Source organism: Pygoscelis adeliae, unplaced genomic scaffold (genome assembly GCF_000699105.1).
Source record: "Pygoscelis adeliae isolate BGI_AS28 unplaced genomic scaffold, ASM69910v1 Scaffold206, whole genome shotgun sequence".
Lineage (NCBI taxonomy): Eukaryota > Metazoa > Chordata > Aves > Sphenisciformes > Spheniscidae > Pygoscelis > Pygoscelis adeliae.
Window position 1 is genome coordinate 1,537,765 of NW_008825052.1, and position 19,705 is coordinate 1,557,469.

At 35.9% G+C, this 19,705-nt stretch overlaps 1 protein-coding gene across 1 annotated transcript in view; it reads left to right on the top strand.

Moving 5' to 3' along the window:
- Nucleotides 1–19,705, top strand: part of SLC16A10 (solute carrier family 16 (aromatic amino acid transporter), member 10) — a 58,376-nt gene that overhangs the window by 12,998 nt on the left and 25,673 nt on the right. Inside the window, exons 2-3 of the mRNA XM_009326435.1 lie at nucleotides 10,986–11,130; nucleotides 14,560–14,998. Coding sequence (XP_009324710.1) covers nucleotides 10,986–11,130; nucleotides 14,560–14,998 — 584 coding nt within the window. The remainder of the gene's footprint in view (nucleotides 1–10,985; nucleotides 11,131–14,559; nucleotides 14,999–19,705) is intronic.

Consider the following 19,705-nt stretch of genomic DNA (forward strand, 5'->3'; position numbering starts at 1 on the left):
TGAGCCTTCAAGATATGGATTTAAGACCTAAATTAAGTTTGCTTATTGTCTAGAGACCTACAGAACATGAGGGGAATATATGCTGACGTAACCAGAGAATACATGCTGTTATAATCTGTCCTGAGGATGCTCACAAAGTTACTGAGATGTGATGGGGTCTCTTAGCCAATTCTGATGGATTCAGAAGGATCTTCGCATGTGAAAAGTTAGGGCTAGCTTGTGAGCTGCTTGATGGCAAACTATGCTCCTGAACTTCAAATAGTGTACCAAACGTACTTGTGAAGTCAGATTTCTTTATCTTGTCTGTTTTCATCTTCATGGTCTCACAAGGACTTCTGATGCTGTAGAGGTGAAATGTATGCTTCTGCCATTTAAAAGGCAACCTTGATTTGCAGGTCTTGCCCCGATGCAAGTGAGGTGTGGGAAAGGAAGAAGACTAGTAGCTCCATTAAGAACTTAGGAATTTGGGTCTTGAGGTCTGATCTATGCTATAGCTCTAAAACACGAGACTATTGCATGACATGTTTGGTTGCAGATACGTTTGGAATATGTGTGTAACTGTTGGTTGTGAGAGCACTGAGGATTAAACCTTTCTGGCAAATCAGGCTGTCATCTTTGAAGTTAATAGCAAATACTCTCTTATGCAGAATGTTACTGATCCTAAATCAAAACAGAACATGATCCTTGGTGTCAACAGTTTGTTATTAAAAAAAAAAAAAAAGAATAAAGAAACCAATGCTAATTTGGGGGGAGGGGGAGGGAAGGAAAGATAAAAATGTGCCTGGAAATCAGTTCTGGAATTCAATTTTTTGAATTAGGCCATTAGTTAAAAATGTGATTACATTGTGCTTTGAAAACTGTCTCAGGCAGTCAGCAGAAAGCATTCTTGTATGACTTCTAAAAGGAAAACGAAGTGGTTACAGCCATTTCTTATCGATTTGTTCCTTGTTTATTCTTCCTACCACAGCATTTTCAGACTTTATTAAGTGGCAAAGGTCAAGCTCAGTTTGCCATGAAATCCAAATGCATGTGTTTTTCTGTTAATGATTGACTTCAGCCTTCCTTTAAAGGTTCCTGAAGGCTTAATACTTATAATCTCTACCAGCAATATTTTGCCTAACAGTGCACTTCTTACTTTCGAGCTTTCGTTTTAGCTTTTACTAACTTAAGCATTTGTTTATTTTCCTCTAACTTTTTAAACTACGTAGAAGATCTGCAGTCTCTCTAGTAGTAAAAGTTGTTTGCCTGTAAGAACATCTTTTTCTTTAACTGTTTCAGGTTCCTATTTTGTGCCTTATAGTTTGAAGAAAACATCATGATCAGTTTCCCATGGTAGTTGCTTTGGATTCACCATTACTATCTGTTTTGTTGATTTGTTAAAGGGGGAACCAACAAGCAAAAAAGCCCCCAAAACTGCCTGAGCTTGTGGTGTTACAGCCAGTGTAAATTAGATGATAAGTAATCGGCTAGTTGCAGTGATATGGGATGTTTTATCAGTGCATGAATCCCCACTTTTCTGACTCTTCTGTTTGCTTGCTCCTTATGCTCACAAGGACTTGATCTCAGTAGAAATTGTGATCTTGTGTTGTCATTATGAAGGCAGAGGGTGAAACTAGTCTAGTCCTATCTTTGTAAATGGCGAGCCTGGGGAGGGTCACTGTATTAAGGATATACATGAATCTCTTCTGGCACTTGGTTTTTCATCTCTGTCACATATCATGTCAGAGAACACTTATGGTGTATAAAGCCTTGAAAGAAATCAGTGTATGTTCTGACTTGATATAACGTTTGTTTTCGTTTCTTACTCCTACTATATGAGCTTATTTTGTGAATTTTACAACATATTGACAAGTTTATGCTCCTTTCCACCTTGTTGCATCAAGATGGCACATACAAACCTGAAGTAGCATTTTGGACTGTCACAAGGCATGTATACTGAAGAGATGCTATGCATAAGCACAGGAAAGCTTCTAGCTGTGAGTTCAATCTTTTCATTCAGAGTAAACTAATTTAGACTGTCTGATAATGACTTAATGTCTGCTGAAAACGGAGGTTATGCTTTCATGCTTGTGATATGGAAACAGGGTGTCTGTTCAAAGATCTCTTTATTGGGATCCAGTGGGTCATACATAGTTCTTGGTTTCTGATGCATTAGAACTACCAGTATCTTTCAGTAATAAGGTTATTCAGTAAGACTTGTTCCTCAGGGACAAGAAAAAAGAAAGAGTGGGGAAAAAAAACAATGTCTTGTATTCCTGTCGGATACTTCCACTAGTCTCTGGTTCATAAATCTTTGGTATTGGCCATGATCTCTCTGAGTGTTGTGGAAATCTGATTAGATCCTTTATAGATATTTCTGATTCTTAAAGCCTGTTCAAGATAGCTTTGCTGTCCAAGAGATGGTATTTCCTTGCGCTAAATTCTCTTTGCCCAAAATATTTTAGAATTTTCATTTAAATTTGGATTTAATTTTTTGTTTGGTTTTTTGGGTAGTATTGCTTTAAGGGAGAGCCTAGCTCAGACACCTGCAAACTATATGCTTGAAAGTAAGCAGACTGAAAGCTGTAGTCATGTAACCCGAGTTCAGAGTATAGGGTACTTCCTGTGGCAGCATTATGTCATAAATTTATTTTTAGTCCTTAAACACATACTTTCCCTAATGGGATCAGCAGATCTCTTGAATAGAATAAGCATTGCATTTTTTTGACAGTAGGAATTCTAAACGTATCAATACATGCATTTCAACATCTGCTTTCCTTTTGTACTGACATACTGTTCTGTGATCTTTGGATTGCTCAGTAATGGGAACAGCTCTGTGGAAATTCAGTTTCTCTCCCTTTTGCACCCACAACTAATGAAATTCCTCAGAATTCATGAGAAGCTACTGAGCAGTCTCTGAAACAATTTTCACAGGCGTGTGTAAGCAAAGCACATAGCACAAGGCATTTGACATGTCTTTGGCTAGTGATAGGTTGGATAAAAATAGGGTTGGCAGTTTCCAGGAGGCTGACCTACAGAGGCTCTCTGTGGACACGGGAGGATATTCTGGTACTTGCTGGGTCTAATGGTTCTGTTGCTCTGTTGGTTACCTAACATGTGTTGAACAATTCCCTCTTGGAAATCACTAGCTTTTCCCTGGAGAAAGAAAAATAGATAATGGATAAAAGAGGATGTATCTGGAGTGCCTTAGGCAAAGGGTAACCCTGTGCTTCTGGGCACAGGCAACAATAGAACAATATCGATGGAAAAAGTATGTCAGTAGGAGGGAGATACAGTAGTTCTAAGCAGTGAAGCTTACATCTGTAATGCTAACAATAGGTTTCATGAGATCTACTTGTAAGGATCTCTTTAGCTTAGAATTCAAGGATACCCTCAACTCCTTTTTATTTCCTAAGGAAATAAAAAAAGAGGTTTTAATCTTACGGCTTAGTTCTATTTTTTTTTCTTAATCTGAAGGAGTCTTTACATCTCTCTAAGATTCACAAACAAGGGATTGGTGGTTAACCTAGTATTGCCAACCTAAATTTTTTTTTCTGAAGAACTGCTAATGTTTAACATGATCTTCAGAATCCAGTTTTTCAAGAAGAAGGGGTTTAGAACAGTATTCTTCCATAAGTTAGTGTCTTAGAATAACTTGAGTTGGAAGAGACTCTGGTTATCTGGTCTGACACCCCTCACTCAAAGCAAGGCCAAGTTAAATACACTGAACTTCTGAGTTAGATCAGGTTGTTCACGGCCTTGTCCAGTCAAGTCTTCAACATATCCAAGGATGGAAATTCCATAGCTTTTCTGGACCACACATTCTGGTGTTTGACTACTTTGATGGTGAAAAATTGTTTCATAACATCTAATTGGAATATCCTTTATTGCAGCTTCAGTTGTTTTTTTGTCCTGTCACTGTGCACCACTGAAAAGAGAGTAGCTCTATATTCTGTAATAATCATCTGTTAGATATCTGGAGACACTAATGAGAAGTCCAGCAGCTCAAAAGGAATCTAATCTGCAGGGTGAAAAAATTCAAACTTTGTTGCCTGTCCTCATACGCGAGTATGTTGGTAGCTGACTGTTAGACTTGCTGAGTTCTTGTGTTATTGTTGAGTAATTAATATGGCAGACTAAATTCATTGTACATGTCTCGTGTACATTTTTTCCTATGCTGGGAAAAAAATGGCCTCTACATCAGTCATTACCATTAGTGGGAAAATAAGGTCATGGATAGTTTTCTAAACATCCTTACTCTGAAGCAGTTGCAATACTTAAAAAAAAAAAAAAAAAAGAAAAAAAAGGATAATTAGGAGATAGAGAATGGAAAAAAAGTTATGTTAGCACAGAAACTTACTGGTTGTCCCATATTAAATGCTATATGCAGTTCTGACTACCCTGTCTCAGAAACAGTGTAATACTATTAGACTCAATATAAAGGGGGAAGAGGGAAAAGTGTATCTCCTATACAAAGACAGACTAAGTCAAAAAGATGCTTCATTTTGGAGAAGAAACTAGTATGAACAGATCTGAGAAAGGCAAATGAAATCATATGTTGCAAGAGGAAGTTTAGCAGGGATGATTAGTTCATATTTCTTACAGCAGAGGAATTAAAGTATGAGCAGGTTCAAAACAAAGGGGAGTTTATTTTTTATGTGGTGCTGGTGCCTGAGCGTGTTCTGTAACTGATCACAATAAAATGCAGTGAAGCCAAAGTAATATTGATGGAACTAAATGTTCTTGAAGAACGGTTAGATGCAACTTTCTGCTTAGGAGGCTTCTAAGCTGCTTATTGCTGGATGTTGGGAGAACGTAACCAGGGAAGAAGTATTGCAGGATGCTAGCCCTTTTTCAAACGTTCTTTGTCTAAGTATTTTGTGGTGGTCAGAAAACAGGATACTAGGCTAAATCAGTCTTTGATCTACACAGTATTGCAATTGTTTTGTTCTTAAAAATAAATGCCATGTAAATGTGATTATGCAGGCAAGGAATTATTAATACTAGCTGGAGATGAGCAAATTATCTCCAGAAATAACTTTGAACAACCACTTCTGTTTCCTCCAGAACAGGATCTCTCAAATTCCTGAGCTATGCTCATAACAAATCTTCCTATGGAAGCCAATCTTCTGCTTTGCTGAAGAGAATATTCTTGTGTGTAAATGGCCATAATAGAAGTGGAGGTCCTTCACACAGCCCATAGTTGAGTTACAGAGTAGTTTGCTGTAAGATGTTGCGGATGCTGAAAATGTATGTGTGCTCCAGGAGAGGATGGCAGTTCATGGAGGAGAAATCACCAGAATATTGATAAATACACTGAGGAAAAAAAAAGTGATGTCCAAATTTGTTTAGTAGGAAAAACAAAACAAAAAACTGGCTTAGGAAGTCCCTCAGCTGTTAATGGTTCGAAGCTGGGAGAGTACATACAGGCTTCCTTATTCTTGCATAAATCATAACTAATGACTTAATGGAAGCATGAAGATTTTCATGTTGTAGATATTGTCCTTCCCTTTTCTCCAAGTATTTTTATAAAATACAAGGAAAACCCTCCTAAATATTATTAAAGTTGACTTTTCAGACGTCACTAAGTGCCATTATTTAAGCAGTTACATTAACTCTGCATTATGATGTTATTGTAGTAGGCTACTTCTGCACAAACCTTTGCAGTGTGAGACAATGAAACATTTTTAAACATCTGCCATTCATATAACTTGTCCTATATTGTTTATTTTACACAATCATTTAAAAATAATTTTTCTTGGAAATCTGCTGTCTAGAATACTTTCCATAAAACAACAAGAATTTCACACGCTTTCAGTATGAGAGAAGTATTATTTCCATCAAGAAATTCAATTGAGAGATTGACTCTGAAGCAGTTTGTCTCCGATTTCTGTACTTTCTGTTCATTATGAGTTAACAGAAGACTCTCTCGTTTTCCAGCATCATTACAGTTTGTACTTAAAAGTATTGGCAGTGTAGTATGGCCTGAACTACTGTACTGTTTACATGATGAGACAGTGCGAGAACTGATTTTTAGGAAGGATGTTGGACAGCGAGCAGAGGTACTGGTTTAGGGGATGATTGGCCAGTCTATTTTGCAAGTGCTTAAAACCAGTGTAGCTATAGGTCTTTGCACATGAGAATCTGTTATACTAAATGTAGAAAGCTTGCTCTCACTTTCCACAGTTTGTGCTTCTGTCTTAGTATGTGTAGTGTCAAACAGATTATTCTGCAAGCTATCCAGTGAACTGTAATAATACTGCTGTCTTGGTTTGCTGCATGAGCTACACAAACACACATATCTGATTTTTTTTAATGTGGGGGAAACAAAATATTTTTGAGTTGATTTTTGAATCCTCAATTTAAATATTCTTCACTTGCCTCATATCACTTGTCTTCCAGACAGTAGTTTCTTGTTCCCTGTCTCAACCAGAAAAATCTCAGGGGAAGATATTAAAAAACCCCCTTGAAGTTCATTAAAGAATGAAGGGTGTTATTACTGTGTTAAGCCAACCACTTGAAAGACACTTGTGAGGATAAAACTGATGAGATTCTTATTGTAATACATAGAAAAAAATTTACTGACGAGGAATGCTATGGATGAGTAGCCTTTATTTGAATTTATGCATGATAAAGCATTCCCATGTGATATGGTATTAATGCTTTCTTTTCTGTTGTCGAGGCCTAGGACTCAAGTCCTAGTGCTTGAGTCTAAAGAATGAACTAAAACATTTAACAGCTTGGTTTGTAGTATGGTAGATAAATATGTATTAAATAATCTAGCTGTGACGATGACAATGATTTTGTGAATGCTCAGATATTAGATACTATGTTTATAGCTGAAGACAAAAGACTATTTAAAATAAGGCTGATCTTAAAAAAACAAACAAACAAACAAAAAAACCCAAACCACAAACAACCAACTCATGGTAAAACAGCAGCATATTTGTGGAGTATGTGGTATAGTTTCATTGCTGTGGACTTTTGAACAGAAATAAAGAAATATGAGAATATACATTCAGATTATAGCTGAAGTACATACATTTGTTGTGAACTGATAAGAAAAGAACATGTAGCTGTGACTTTTCATTTTGGAATAATTTTAGTTATAATAAAGTTTAGGTGTTTTGTAATCTATTATGTGTTTCAATGGCACAGAAACAGACTTTTCAGTATAGATGCTACCAATAGGCTCTCTGGTCTGATACTTTTATCTTAAGGATAACTTCTGTTCCATCTTCTAGGGAAGCTGAGGAATTGGTTAGTCTGCAGTTACACATTTTGAGGAGCTAATTCTTAACTTCCAGTGCCTTAAGGAAGGCTTAAGTCCCTAAAGTAGGAATAGCTTTTCTATGGCAATCAAAATGTTTTGTGTATGAATATGAATGCTGTTGTATGTAGCAATTAAGTGCTGTATTAGTATCTGAATTAGCAGCTCTGGAATATAGCCAGCTTGTGGCCAGGAAAGGGGCCAATAGCCTGGAGGAGGGAAATGTTTTAATTAATATGTAATGACTGCTCTAGAGAGCTCTCATTATTCTGGCAAGCTGCATTTGTAACTTTTCATATTACTTGTTTGGGGCAGTTGTAATTTATTTAAAAAAATGTGGAAGACAATTCATTGTACCTTTTTCATACTGAGTGGAAAAGTGTAAAAATACTTGAAAACTTACTTGAGCAATGTGAAACTGAAAATTACCTGAATCCTATTTAATATGTTTTATAGCCATCAATTTCTTCATAGGATCAAGATATTGCAGCAAGAATTACTTGCCTGAAGGAAATTAATGATTTACACATGTGCTGTTCTGTTTATATCTTGATTCTTTTTGCTGCTAGGTTTCTTCACAAAGGATGAATAAAGTAAATTTTCTTGAACTATGCATACATGTGAAGTTAAATGTCAATAACATTCTTTTCATTAAATAACAAAGCTGTTCATACAAGACATGCCAACAACATGTCTTTAAGTTATGTTTCTGTAGGACCAAGAGCCTCGTATTAACTTAAAGTTGTAATTTACAGGGCTCCAGTTTCCATTAGGTAGGTAAGTGGTAAAGCATGGGCTCCCACTTTGCAGTTTAATCGCAGTGCCATTCTGAAATGCTTCAGATAAGGCCATTGTCCTTCCTCTTCACTGTCTGTTGCGTTGAAAATCAGTGGGAACCTTTCTTCTCTTTTAGGCTTTGCCTGTCATTGTTGTAACAAAAAAAGAGAGAATCAAGTGATGAGAGGCATATTTCTTTCACTAGTACCTGGAAGCATGAAGAGACAAAGTCAGCGTGTTGTTAACTGAATGTAATTTGAGCTGAATGTTTGCACTTCAGGCTTTTATATTCCAATTATTTTATTAGCTGTATAAGCTATTAAAAAGTACTGTAAACTATTTGATTTCACTAAGGAGAAAGCACAGGCTGTGATTCAATTAGCAAACTGGAAATTAGGACTGCTGGACTCTTATCTGTGGCTCTGAAGTAATTTAGTCTGTGACTTTATGCAAGCTACTTGAACTCTGTTTCAGTTGCCCAGTTTCTTTACCTGTTTGTCTCCGTGAATGGGGTGCATGTACCTGTCCATGTGAGGCTGGATTCTCATAACCAGTAGTCTCTGGGCTTATCTAGTACCACAGTTGCCTTTGTCTTCTCATACCTAGGCAGGAAGGCTGGCAGGAGGTTCAACCGTTCCTTGGTACCTTCATACCACCGTGAATCTGATGACAGTGAGTCTTGTTAATCCCCACTTCTCAAGATTTAGCTGCTTTTTTTCTTGGCCTTGAAGATACCCCACGTGTCACAGGTACTCTGTGAATCTTAGTGCTGCCCTGCAAGTCATGCAGAGATGCTGAGGATTGTTCATGGTGGTGGAGCTACCATTTATTTGGGGGCGGTGACAGGAAGCCATGGACATTCTACTTCCTAGCGTTTGCAGTTTCCTTTGGACAGTAGAACTGCAGGCTTTGTATAGCTCACTCTGGGAAAGATAAGTAAAAAGATGAGGAGTCTTGTAGTAGCTGGACTACTTAGAAGCTTCGCAACTGGTTGGTCTCCAGGCTGTATGAGAGCATTTACTCCCTCTGACTCCCGCTTACAAATTGTAATTGGTATAATGCTGTCTTGCAACATCAGGAGCCGTCTGGGCTGTAAAATGGGACAGATCTCTTAAGTCCTCTCTTGCCACACCCAAGGTGCGTTTGAGCCTTCCTTGACTGCAGAGGAAGAGAAAGGACAGACCTTTCACAAATTTGGTCTTTGCCCTTCAGTCAGTGTCACAGGGGCCTTGTTTTTCCTAGTCTTTTGTGCTCTCCCTTCATACAGCTCATGTTTCTGCTGCAGAGGTGCGAGGCTGGCAGGGCTATCTTGTCTGGGTTAGTCATACCCAGGAAATGGAGGAATCACCCATAAAAGTACCTCACTCTTCTTCAGATTGTGCCTTGAAACTCCATTATATTTATCACATGCTCAAAAAACCTCCAATAGCACCCCCCTCGCCCCAAACAGTTAGGTCATGGTTCATTGAGATCCCAGTGTGCCCTAAAATAAAGGTTTTATTTCTTGTACTCTCATTTCTGTTTTTCTCTAGCCATCTGTTCTCTTTTGTCTTTCATTTACACTGTAAACTCTTTGAAGAAACAATTTTTTTTGTTTGCTTGTTTGTTTTGCTCTGTTTTCTTTAGTGCCTTGCACAATGGTGTCTTCATCAATGTGTAGGGCTCATTGGCGCTTTAACAACACTACTTCTAAGTCTTAGTATTGGTAGATATACTTGCAAATATTCTTCATTAGGTCTCTTGGCTATATTTTTTTTCCAGATAATTTTATTTGCCCTTATCACTGAATCACAATTGTTTATCTAACTGTCTTTAGGAAAGATATTCTAAACAAAATTTCAGTTGCACAGATTTAAATCCATTCCAGGTTGAAAGAATTCTTTCCTCTTCCGTACAATTTAAAAAGAAGTTAAAATACTTTTTTCCAATGCATCTTGCAGCAGCAGCTTTTTCCACTACCCATTTAGACCAATTTTTTTTTCCAAATAGATGGTGACATTTACCCACCTGAATGTATTCATTGTAACTATTGGGCTACAGCAGCTTGATTCACCTTTATGCCCTGGGAGAACTGTTGGGTGTAACATCAGTAATGCATGTTTGAAAGAACGATTAGGTGATAGCAGGTAAATGGTGTGGTTCTGAACACCTGTATGAAGTGAAGCAGAAAGTTGACTTTTAATATAAAATGAATCAAATTCTTTTCTACCTAAGTTATTTGAAGATATTTTTGGTACACTTGGAATAAAAAACACACTTGTGACTGACACTGTAGTGTACTCACCTGAACTGAATTGTAATGATCTCATTTATAAACAAAGTACAGTTTTAACAATGTCTGTAAAGCTGGAGCAGTATCAGATGTAGTGACATTTTCCCATTATATATGGAAAAGGTTGTACTAGCTCAAGTTCTTTTAAAGTAAAATCATATTCTTAATGTGTATATTACAGTATAAAAGCCTATTGTTGATAGCTTACTCATTATTAATGTTCAGTATGATCTAGAGCTATGTAATTAAGTTAAAAATTTGTTAATTTTTTTCAGCAAACCTAGCTGTTTAAAGCCATTAAAGTCTAGAATTAAATCAAGTGAAATATGCTAATTGATGTCAGAATGGATATGGAGCCTCAAAGGTATCTTTAGTGGCTTAGTCATCAGTTCGAATACTAGGTTAGTTACTGGAGGAATAATTGTGGATTTAAAAAAAAAAAGTAATAATAACTCCTGTAGCTAATTGCATTCCTTGAGCTGATGAAGTCTAAATTAGTTGATTATGTAAATTGGTCAGGCTTTTTTTACCATGTTAGGAAAACATTTAAAAATTTTTAAAATAGTTTAGTTACCCAATTGTTACCCAACTTTTATCTAAGATTTTATGTTGCTGAACTAAAACAAATACTAGCTGAAAGCTTAAATCACTTGGTCTTCTAAAATGCTGTCTCTTTCTATTTTGCAGCATGGGTGAGCTCTCTTTCTATGGGGATAGTCTTCTTCTGTTCTCCAATAGTCAGCATATTCACAGACCTGTTTGGTTGTCAAAAAGTAGCTGTTATTGGAGCTGCGGTAGGCTTTGCTGGACTCCTTTCAAGTTCTTTTGTAAGGTAAAAAATTCTTTATATTCGAAGTACTTTATCAATTTTACAGTGTAGAGGTAATGCTGATCCTATCAGAACATGAAGGAGTAAGCAGTGCTATTTTATCTGTTAGAGTAGAAACCTTGTTTTATTTGTTTTTGTCTTTCTACCTATGACTTGTGAAAACTCCGAGTGGTACTTTCAACTTCAAATGTAATTTAAAAATATAATATAACCTCATAACAGCACTCCCTATTTAACAGGAACCACTATGTATAAATGTATCAACAGCAAGACTAATGCTGTAAGATCAACAGCATCGTCCTGGATAAACTTGTATGTTTGCTTGATGAATGCTGTGTTTTAGCGGGTACATAAACATTGTTTCTGTCTTCCTCCACCCTGTCCCTGTCCCCTCAATTTGCTTTTAAAACTGTTTTAATGTTGATAAATATGTAGTAGGACCTCCAGGAAGGTGTTAATGATCTGGTAAAATTTGATGTTTTCTTCTGTTCTTACTGGTCCAATTGCTAAACACAGAGATAGTGAAAACCTTGGTATAATGACATACACTTAAGGTTTATTGGCTTTATTAAGAAAAATCTCAGTTCTTTCTTGTGTTATTGAAAAAACTTGAACAGTAGTTGGTTTTTTTCTTCCAGATTACACTTCATTTTGTACATTTCTGTAACTTTTGCAGAATAAATCTTAAGTAGTGCAAGAGGGGTTGATTTGTTGGACGTGCCCAGTAGAAGATAAAGAAACATGAGATTTACTCACTTATTCTAGTCATCAGCAGAAATTAGTTAGTGAAGGTAGGGTAAGAAGTAGCAGGAAAATAAGCTACAGTTACCTTTAATTCTCAGTCTGCTTTTTTCCCCCCACCCTTAGCAGAGTAAGTACAGGAACAATCAAAAGCAAAATTCAGAAGTTTCCTACATAGATGAAAATGTATCTATACAGACAGGCTTGTTAATGTGTTTTCTATGTGAACCAGATAGATGTGAGCTGGCTGTGATCTGGATGGATGAATATCCATGCTGTGTGGCACTATGCCTGAGCTAATATGTCTGGTTTGGGCATGTCCCCTAATGTGAAAACATATCCACAAATTTACAGGAAGAGAAGACAAAATAGTTCTGTTTTAGGTACTGAGACTAGTGTTTATATTTATTCTTGGAATAATTTATATTTATGGGAAAAAGAAAGCTTTGTTTTCTTGTTACATGAGTGAGTTTATGATTTTTATTTTATTTTTTGGTTAATCCAAGTGCAAAATATTTTGCTTAATTCATTTTATTAAAGCAAACAAACAAAAAACCCACTTCCTGATATGTTTTAAGAGGCTTGTTACCACAGGTGAGGTAAAAACTAAAAGAATGCATCTTGGAAAAGTCTTTCTTCCTCCTTGCTTACCAGTAGTGGGTTAAGTGATGAATACTAAACAGCCTCGTTATTATAAGTTAAACCTCTTGATAAAGAAAAGAAGTTTTCTTCCTTTGAACAAAATGCTATCATCCTTGTTTCCCTGATATCCAATGGAACAAGGGCACAGAAGAGGCATGCAAAAGGAAGTTATTTTGTAAAGGTTTTAAAACTGTTTTAGCTTATTTGAATTTTATTTTAGAATTTGAGGAACACTTTGAGAGGAGAGGTGAATTCTTATTAGAGTACATGCCATGTTCATGTGCATTCTTGGTGTTTCATTATGTTACTTACACTAAAATGATTTATGCTTATGATGTTACCAGTTAATTGAGGGAGTATAGTTCAGATATAGAAGTCAATGTTCTAAAAGTAAAATATTGTACAGTAAATAAATGTAAATATGATATACTGCTTTTGTTACATGCTGATTTCTTAATATAAATTTTATCTCTTAAGAAGCTGAGATGTAAGAGCATTTGTAATGCAGGAAAATATTTTACTATGTATGTCATGCTGCAAACTTTTTTTGAATGAATTTACAGATGGAAGCAGAAGTTCTGTCCTTACTGTATTATCTTCCTCCTCTCATTTTATAACTCCCATTTTTATTTTTCCTGGTTATTTTCCATTGGTAAAGGCAATCAGTCTTTCCCCCTTATATTGTTTCTGCTGGCTTATACTTTGTATAATCAGTTTTAGAAATTGATACTTTAATGTAGAAAGCAACAATATTATGTTACACAAATATTCTTTTTCACAATAATACACAAAACCAGAGTTCCTGGTGTCAGGCCTTTGTTAGTCAAATACTATTTTCTAAGAATTTCTGTAATTGCATGGTAAGCTTGTAGAATGTATTTTGGTATAGAGGAATGCTGGCAGGTAACATCCTATGATGAAAAGTATGATGTAAAGCATTCATACTCCTTAAAAAAAGTTAATATATTGGCTAACAAGTTAAACGGTTTTCTATAATTTCTTTAAAAGCAGGTGTTAGCTGATAAAAAAAAAGAGCCCATGGATCATTGAAAACATAGTATTAAAAAAAAATTAAATTATCATGTGCCACCTCAAATCTTGTATAAAAACACTTCTCGCACATTGCCTCCATCTAAATGTAAAAAATGTTTCCTTTGACTTATTAATACTATAATACTAATTTAATTATACTAACACTGTTACTTCATACTGTTAAAGACTTCTGAACAAAGAGCTTTTAATGTCACATGTCCGCCTGTGATGTAACACAATGGCTCTGCTTCATTTCAGTTGTATAGTAGATGGTAATGGTGGAGAACCTTGTGATGAAGATCCTCCTTAATATGAGCTGAAATGTTTCATTCTTTATTAACGTTTTCTCCTATTTCTTTCTTAGCACATCCAATATCTGGATCAAAACACTGAATTTAGAATATTTATTAAAAAGGGGATTATTTGTCTAAAAATAACACCTAAAAAGTATCATTTGCTAATAACGTATTATATTACCAAAACTCGACAGTATTTTGGTTTATTTTTCATTATTAATGATGTTTACTACTTTTGCTATTGTATTTTCATAATAAACTATGTAAGTACTTGATTTTTCTGAGTTCATGAGGAGTGTTCAGTATTATGTTTGAACTGCTAGCACAGGAAGAAATGCGTAAATCAAACAATATAACTTTCTTTGGAAAAGAAAAAAAACAAAAACCCAGCAATGGTTGAACTTATATTTGGCTAATTCAGCCTGACAATGATTTTTAAAACTTTCTTTTAGTCAGAATATTTGGTGTAATTATACTTAAATATAACTTTGCCTTTTTACCTGTTCAGTGAATTCTATGAAATTTTCAGCGGAAGAAAACGGAACAATTGCTGAATTAAGCTGACACAGTGTATTTCAACTCTAAGTACATACAAACTCTTAACTCACTTCTGTAAATATGTCAATTCATTGAAAAACTGTCTTGCATATGGTAGGTGAATGTGAGCATACGGTGTTGTACAAAACACTAATGATTTTTTTTCTTCTTTCTTTTGATGTAGCACCATTGAACCTCTATATTTCACCTATGGAGTCTTATTTGCCTGTGGCTGCTCATTTGCGTACCAGCCATCCTTGGTCATTCTCGGGCACTATTTCAAGAAACGCCTTGGACTAGTGAATGGCATTGTCACTGCAGGCAGCAGCTTGTTCACCGTGTCACTGCCCTTCCTCTTGAGAGTTTTGATCGATTCTGTTGGCCTATACAACACCTTGCGGGTCCTGTGCATCCTTATCTTTATTCTGTTCCTGGCTGGCTTTACGTACAAGCCCCTTGTTTCCAATGCCAAAGACAAGGAGGGAGGAAAGAAGGGAAAGTTCAGATTTCGTCCTGAAAAAAAGATTTGCAATTTCTCCGTTTTCAAAATTCTCAGTTACAGAATCTGGGCTTTGGGGATCCCAGCTGCACTTTTTGGATATTTTGTGCCTTACGTTCACTTGGTAAGTGCACGTTTCTTCCTACATATGATCTATTTAAAACTGCAGCTATTTCCCTTTGTGTTATGGATATTAAGAAAACGATTGGTGATAGGAAGCAATATTTAAAGTGCAAGTTGTGTTGGGGAGAAACACAAAATTAATTTTGACATTGTCTGTGATTAAAAGAGGACTCTAATCAGAACTATTAGTTGAGCCAGTTAAACTTTTAGTACCGTGTTCTCAATCTAAGGTTTAAAATACTTTAACCATGAAAAGAGACATTTGAAAAGTATTCTGTACTATTCCACAGAGAATTCTTTATTTTGGTACTCGGCTGCATACATTGCCAATGATACTTGTGCATTTCAGAGGAATAATGGAAGGAGTAAATAACAAAAAATGGGTAACACTTCTAATTTTTATTCCTTTAAATTGAGGTATGTTTAAAATTTACATTTTTAGGGTATATTTTATTGACCATTTTCCAGGTTTATTAAAAGCAAAATACTTGGATTTTTCTGTCTCAAACTTTAGCTTTGTAGTTTACCACTGTAGCACTAATATAACTGATCCTGTTATTCGGTGCTTCTAGCTGCCAATTCAGCTGGTTTTTATTGCTGTCTACAGTAACTGATAGAGCTTTAGCTTCTGATGATGGGAAAGCTGTCAATCAGCCATTTCTTATACATGTACTAAAGTTAATTTGTTTCCCTAGCAGAATTATTTTTTTTCTGTAGTACACTGTTAATCTTAAGAAATTTTGATGCAACTGGGAGATGTGTTACATGAAATGTATCAGGCTGGCATTCATTGCACTACTTAAATGGTGAATTATTTTTGAATGGCTTCCTGGTGGTGCTGTCTGAACTGAAGTGGTGCAAACCATTTTAAAAGGCAAAGGGGAGGGGGGAAGCCCACAACCTGCAATGGGATGCTCTATTTAGACCATTACACATCCTCATATTCAAGAGTACTTGATGAAGAGCATGGACTAGTAGAACTAGTACCCACTATGAAAACAGAAGGATCATATTAATATTTACTGTTCTACCATGGATGAATAATAAGATTAATGATAAGTGTCTTGAATTCTGTCAAAAATCTTCAACTTCTTAAAAGCCCACGGGTTTGTATACAATAAAGCAAGCGGTATCACTGCTTTCTGGTAATACACTGGTTAGATTACTGGCTCTGCATCAGATGTTTATTTTAAAGATTACCTTAGGGTGGGGGCTGGTTTGTTTTTCGAGCAGCCGTGAACTGACTTATTCATGGCTAGTTCTTGTTACTTAATTTTTAATTGTGTAGGTCTTATTCTATAACACTTAGAATTGGACTATTTCAAAGGGCTGCACAATCGGACGACTAAGCTATTGTGACAACTTATGCCTAAGTCTTGTAGAGATGTTTTGAAATAAAACAGTGTTCAGAGGAGTAGAAGGGAAGTGTTGTAGAGAAAGCTAGTGGATAGTTTGTAAATGATCGTTAACACTTGGAGAGAACTGAAGAACAAGGCTATACAAGCAGTCACATAGAACCTCTAAAATACATTTATTTAACAAAAAGCTTGTAATTTTTTACCAAGATGCTTGTACGAATGCTTCTTGTTTCTAGATTGGACTAAAGCGTCTGGTCAACTTGTAGAGGACAAAACCCTTTATCTTTTTTTATATTATATAATTTTTCTTTTTATAGTGTTCTTTCACTCCTGTTGAGTGCTTTTTTCCCTTGTATCAGATTGGCACAAATTCTGATTGCAAAATACAGTTCCAGTACAGGAAAACAACTTGATCAAGGCTGTTTCTAATATAATGTTTGATAACACTATGAAACTATTCCAAAGTACAGTTAGAATCTAATATTTTAAAGATTAACTCAAAATGATACTGAGAGATTTACATTCCAGCTTTTTTTTCCCCTCAGAGTTTCAGAGGAACCATGAAGCTTAACTATTTATAACATAAATCTTCAATGGTAGTCAGTTTGCTTTGTATGCCACTTCTGAGAGGGAAAGCTTCACCAGCTCTTAGGAACTCTTCACTGATAAGTTTTATTACAAAACCTGCTCCTGAAACCCACAAGTCTTTGTTTTAATTTACTTGTCTCTAAATACTCAATTTTACTGTATAATTCTCTGGTCCTCCTGTAAACTAGAGAGGCAAATCTTCTTAAACAATGTATAGTAATCTCCCACTACTTTTAAATAAAACAATGCTAAACAAGAAGCTTAGCTTTCATTCTTGGCTTTGCAGATAGCATTATTAAATGGAAAATAGCTTGATTTTTTTTCTTTAATCTTTTAAAACATCTGACTATTTATGATTCAGACTTCTATCCAAAATTTAATTTAGATACCTTTCAATATACATAAAGAATCCATGGAGGATTGAGGTACTACTAGTGTTACGTACCCAGGACTCTTGACCAATATTTAAAGCCTAAACAAAACTTTGATCAGTGAGTATGATAGGGATGGTAAAGAAACAGTATGAATTGGAATAAAATTTCATGTGTTTATACTGATAAAGAAACCACATAGGTACCATCACAATGTCAGATTTCTGTTTGCTTATGTATATGGTCCATTAAGCACTATGTAAGTGCTCACTAATCTTTCAGAAAGCTTGACATACAAATAGTTTAATAAAATAATCTCTAGCTTTACTGATGTTGAAATGGAAAATTAAAACTTGAATTTCATAAATAGCAGTATTTTCACTTCCAGAATGTATAAGATTTTTCTAACCTTCAGTCTTGGATAAGTGATCAGGATGAAAACAGTTTAATACCTGCAGTTCATATATTTAAGATTGTTTTATAATTATTTTGTATGTGACTACCAAGGATGGATGTATCCTCAGTAGCAGAAATCTTTGTGACAGAAAGCAGGAGTTTAAGTCGCTGGGTTGGAGGATGCAGTCATAGGACTAAGAGTAAACTTGCTGCTTGGGGCTTAAAGAATGAAGTGTTCTCACAGCTAAGCCCACCATTTCTGTAATTATTTCTACATAAACCTAAACTCATTAAAGAATTTAGGCCTGCTTTTAGAACTAAGCAAACACTCATCCCTCTAACTCAAATTTAATAATTTCAAAAAGAATGGAAAAACTTTTTAATTGAAAGAAGCATTTATTTTTATGAAAACGTGACTAGGTGAAGAACCATAGCATTTATCGCTGCTGGGCAAAGATGTGTGCTGGGGGGGGACACTATTCAAAGCCTTAGGCAGTCTCTGTGGATCTGTATTTGATCAGTGTTTATGAAGGAACAGCATGGATTCTGCCCTTCAACACAGATACTTCAACTCCAGTAGATAACTCTGGACTTTATCCTAGTTTTGTCTGCTTTTGATAAAAAACACATTTTATGTACTTCCAGAAGTACATAGAAGTATGTACTTCCAGATAAGTCAAAGGCTATAAGAAAAAATAACTTTTTGCTGGTACATCTACCAAACCAGAGATTACTTTCCTCAGCTTTTGAAAATGAAAGTTACTATTGTTCACTGCATTTTTAAAATTGTAGCAATACTGGAAAAGGGATATGATATGTGGACAAGTAACAGCTTTCGTTATGCTAAAACTCTTGAAATTTTCCTACTGTTAGGGCTGGCTGACAATAGCCAGACTGCTAGAATGGGATGCTGGTTGCAAGCACCTTAAGACAAAACACATACGTGGAGCCTCATGCCTACAACTCTTCCCTTAGCCCTCAGACCTGGTTCCTCTACTTATCAAGTCCCATTTTTCCCACCTGGAAAGGCAGTTTCTGTCAGTGTTGGGTGCTCTTGACCATGTGATGAAACACAGGTGCCACAGGCCCTACTGGTTAGGGTGGTTGTGTGTCACCACTTGGGTCCGTGGTAACTGGAGGTTGCAGACTTGGTGTGCTCTAGTCACTGCGCATCAGCTGCTGTCTGCCGGCTTGGCACAGCGGAGGAGCTCCTAAGGTCCCAGGCAGGGTCTCTGAGTGCTTCTGAGGCCAGCCCTGATTTCTGTTTGTCTCTTTTGTGTTTTCTAAAACATATTGGTAAGGAAGATGCATGTTGTGAAACGTGTAGTAAGAAAGAAAGAAAAGCTCGTGTTGGGCTTTGGAATAATAGAATTAGCCAGGTCTTAGCAATTTTAACCAGCTGTACCATATTTGCTAGACAGAGTAAAAGCTGTTAAAGCCAGAGCAAATAACCTGCTCATGAACTAGGCTTTAACTAAAACTAAACGAATCAACAAATAAATATATGGCATGCTAGATAGGATTTGTATCAGGGAGCTGGCAAGAATTACCAGACCCTGACTGGTAGGTATCAGCTGCATGCAAAATAGGCATCATATTCCTTCTGGCTCTTTTAGGGGAGAACCAAAAAGGGAGAGCTTTTCTTATCCCAGTTTAATTGGTGTAAAATTCCATTAGTAGGTGTTCCATTCTGTGTGATTTTTGGGGAATTGGCTTGGGAGAAGTACTATAACTAGGTTTTGACTTAATTTTATTATATACTTTTAGCATTAATTCAGATTGTTGAATAGCAAACAGGTAATTCATAGGATTACTAAATCAAATGGTTGTTATTCCTCTCAATTTTAAATCCAGTCTAAACTGTGGTGATTGAGAGGTTTTTTTCTTTTGATGTCTCTCTAAAGTAGGCAAATAACCAAATAAAAAACAAGTTTAGTCCATTCAGGTTTAAATTGTGAGTCCACAACAGAAATCAGTCAGATTAATGCAAAACAC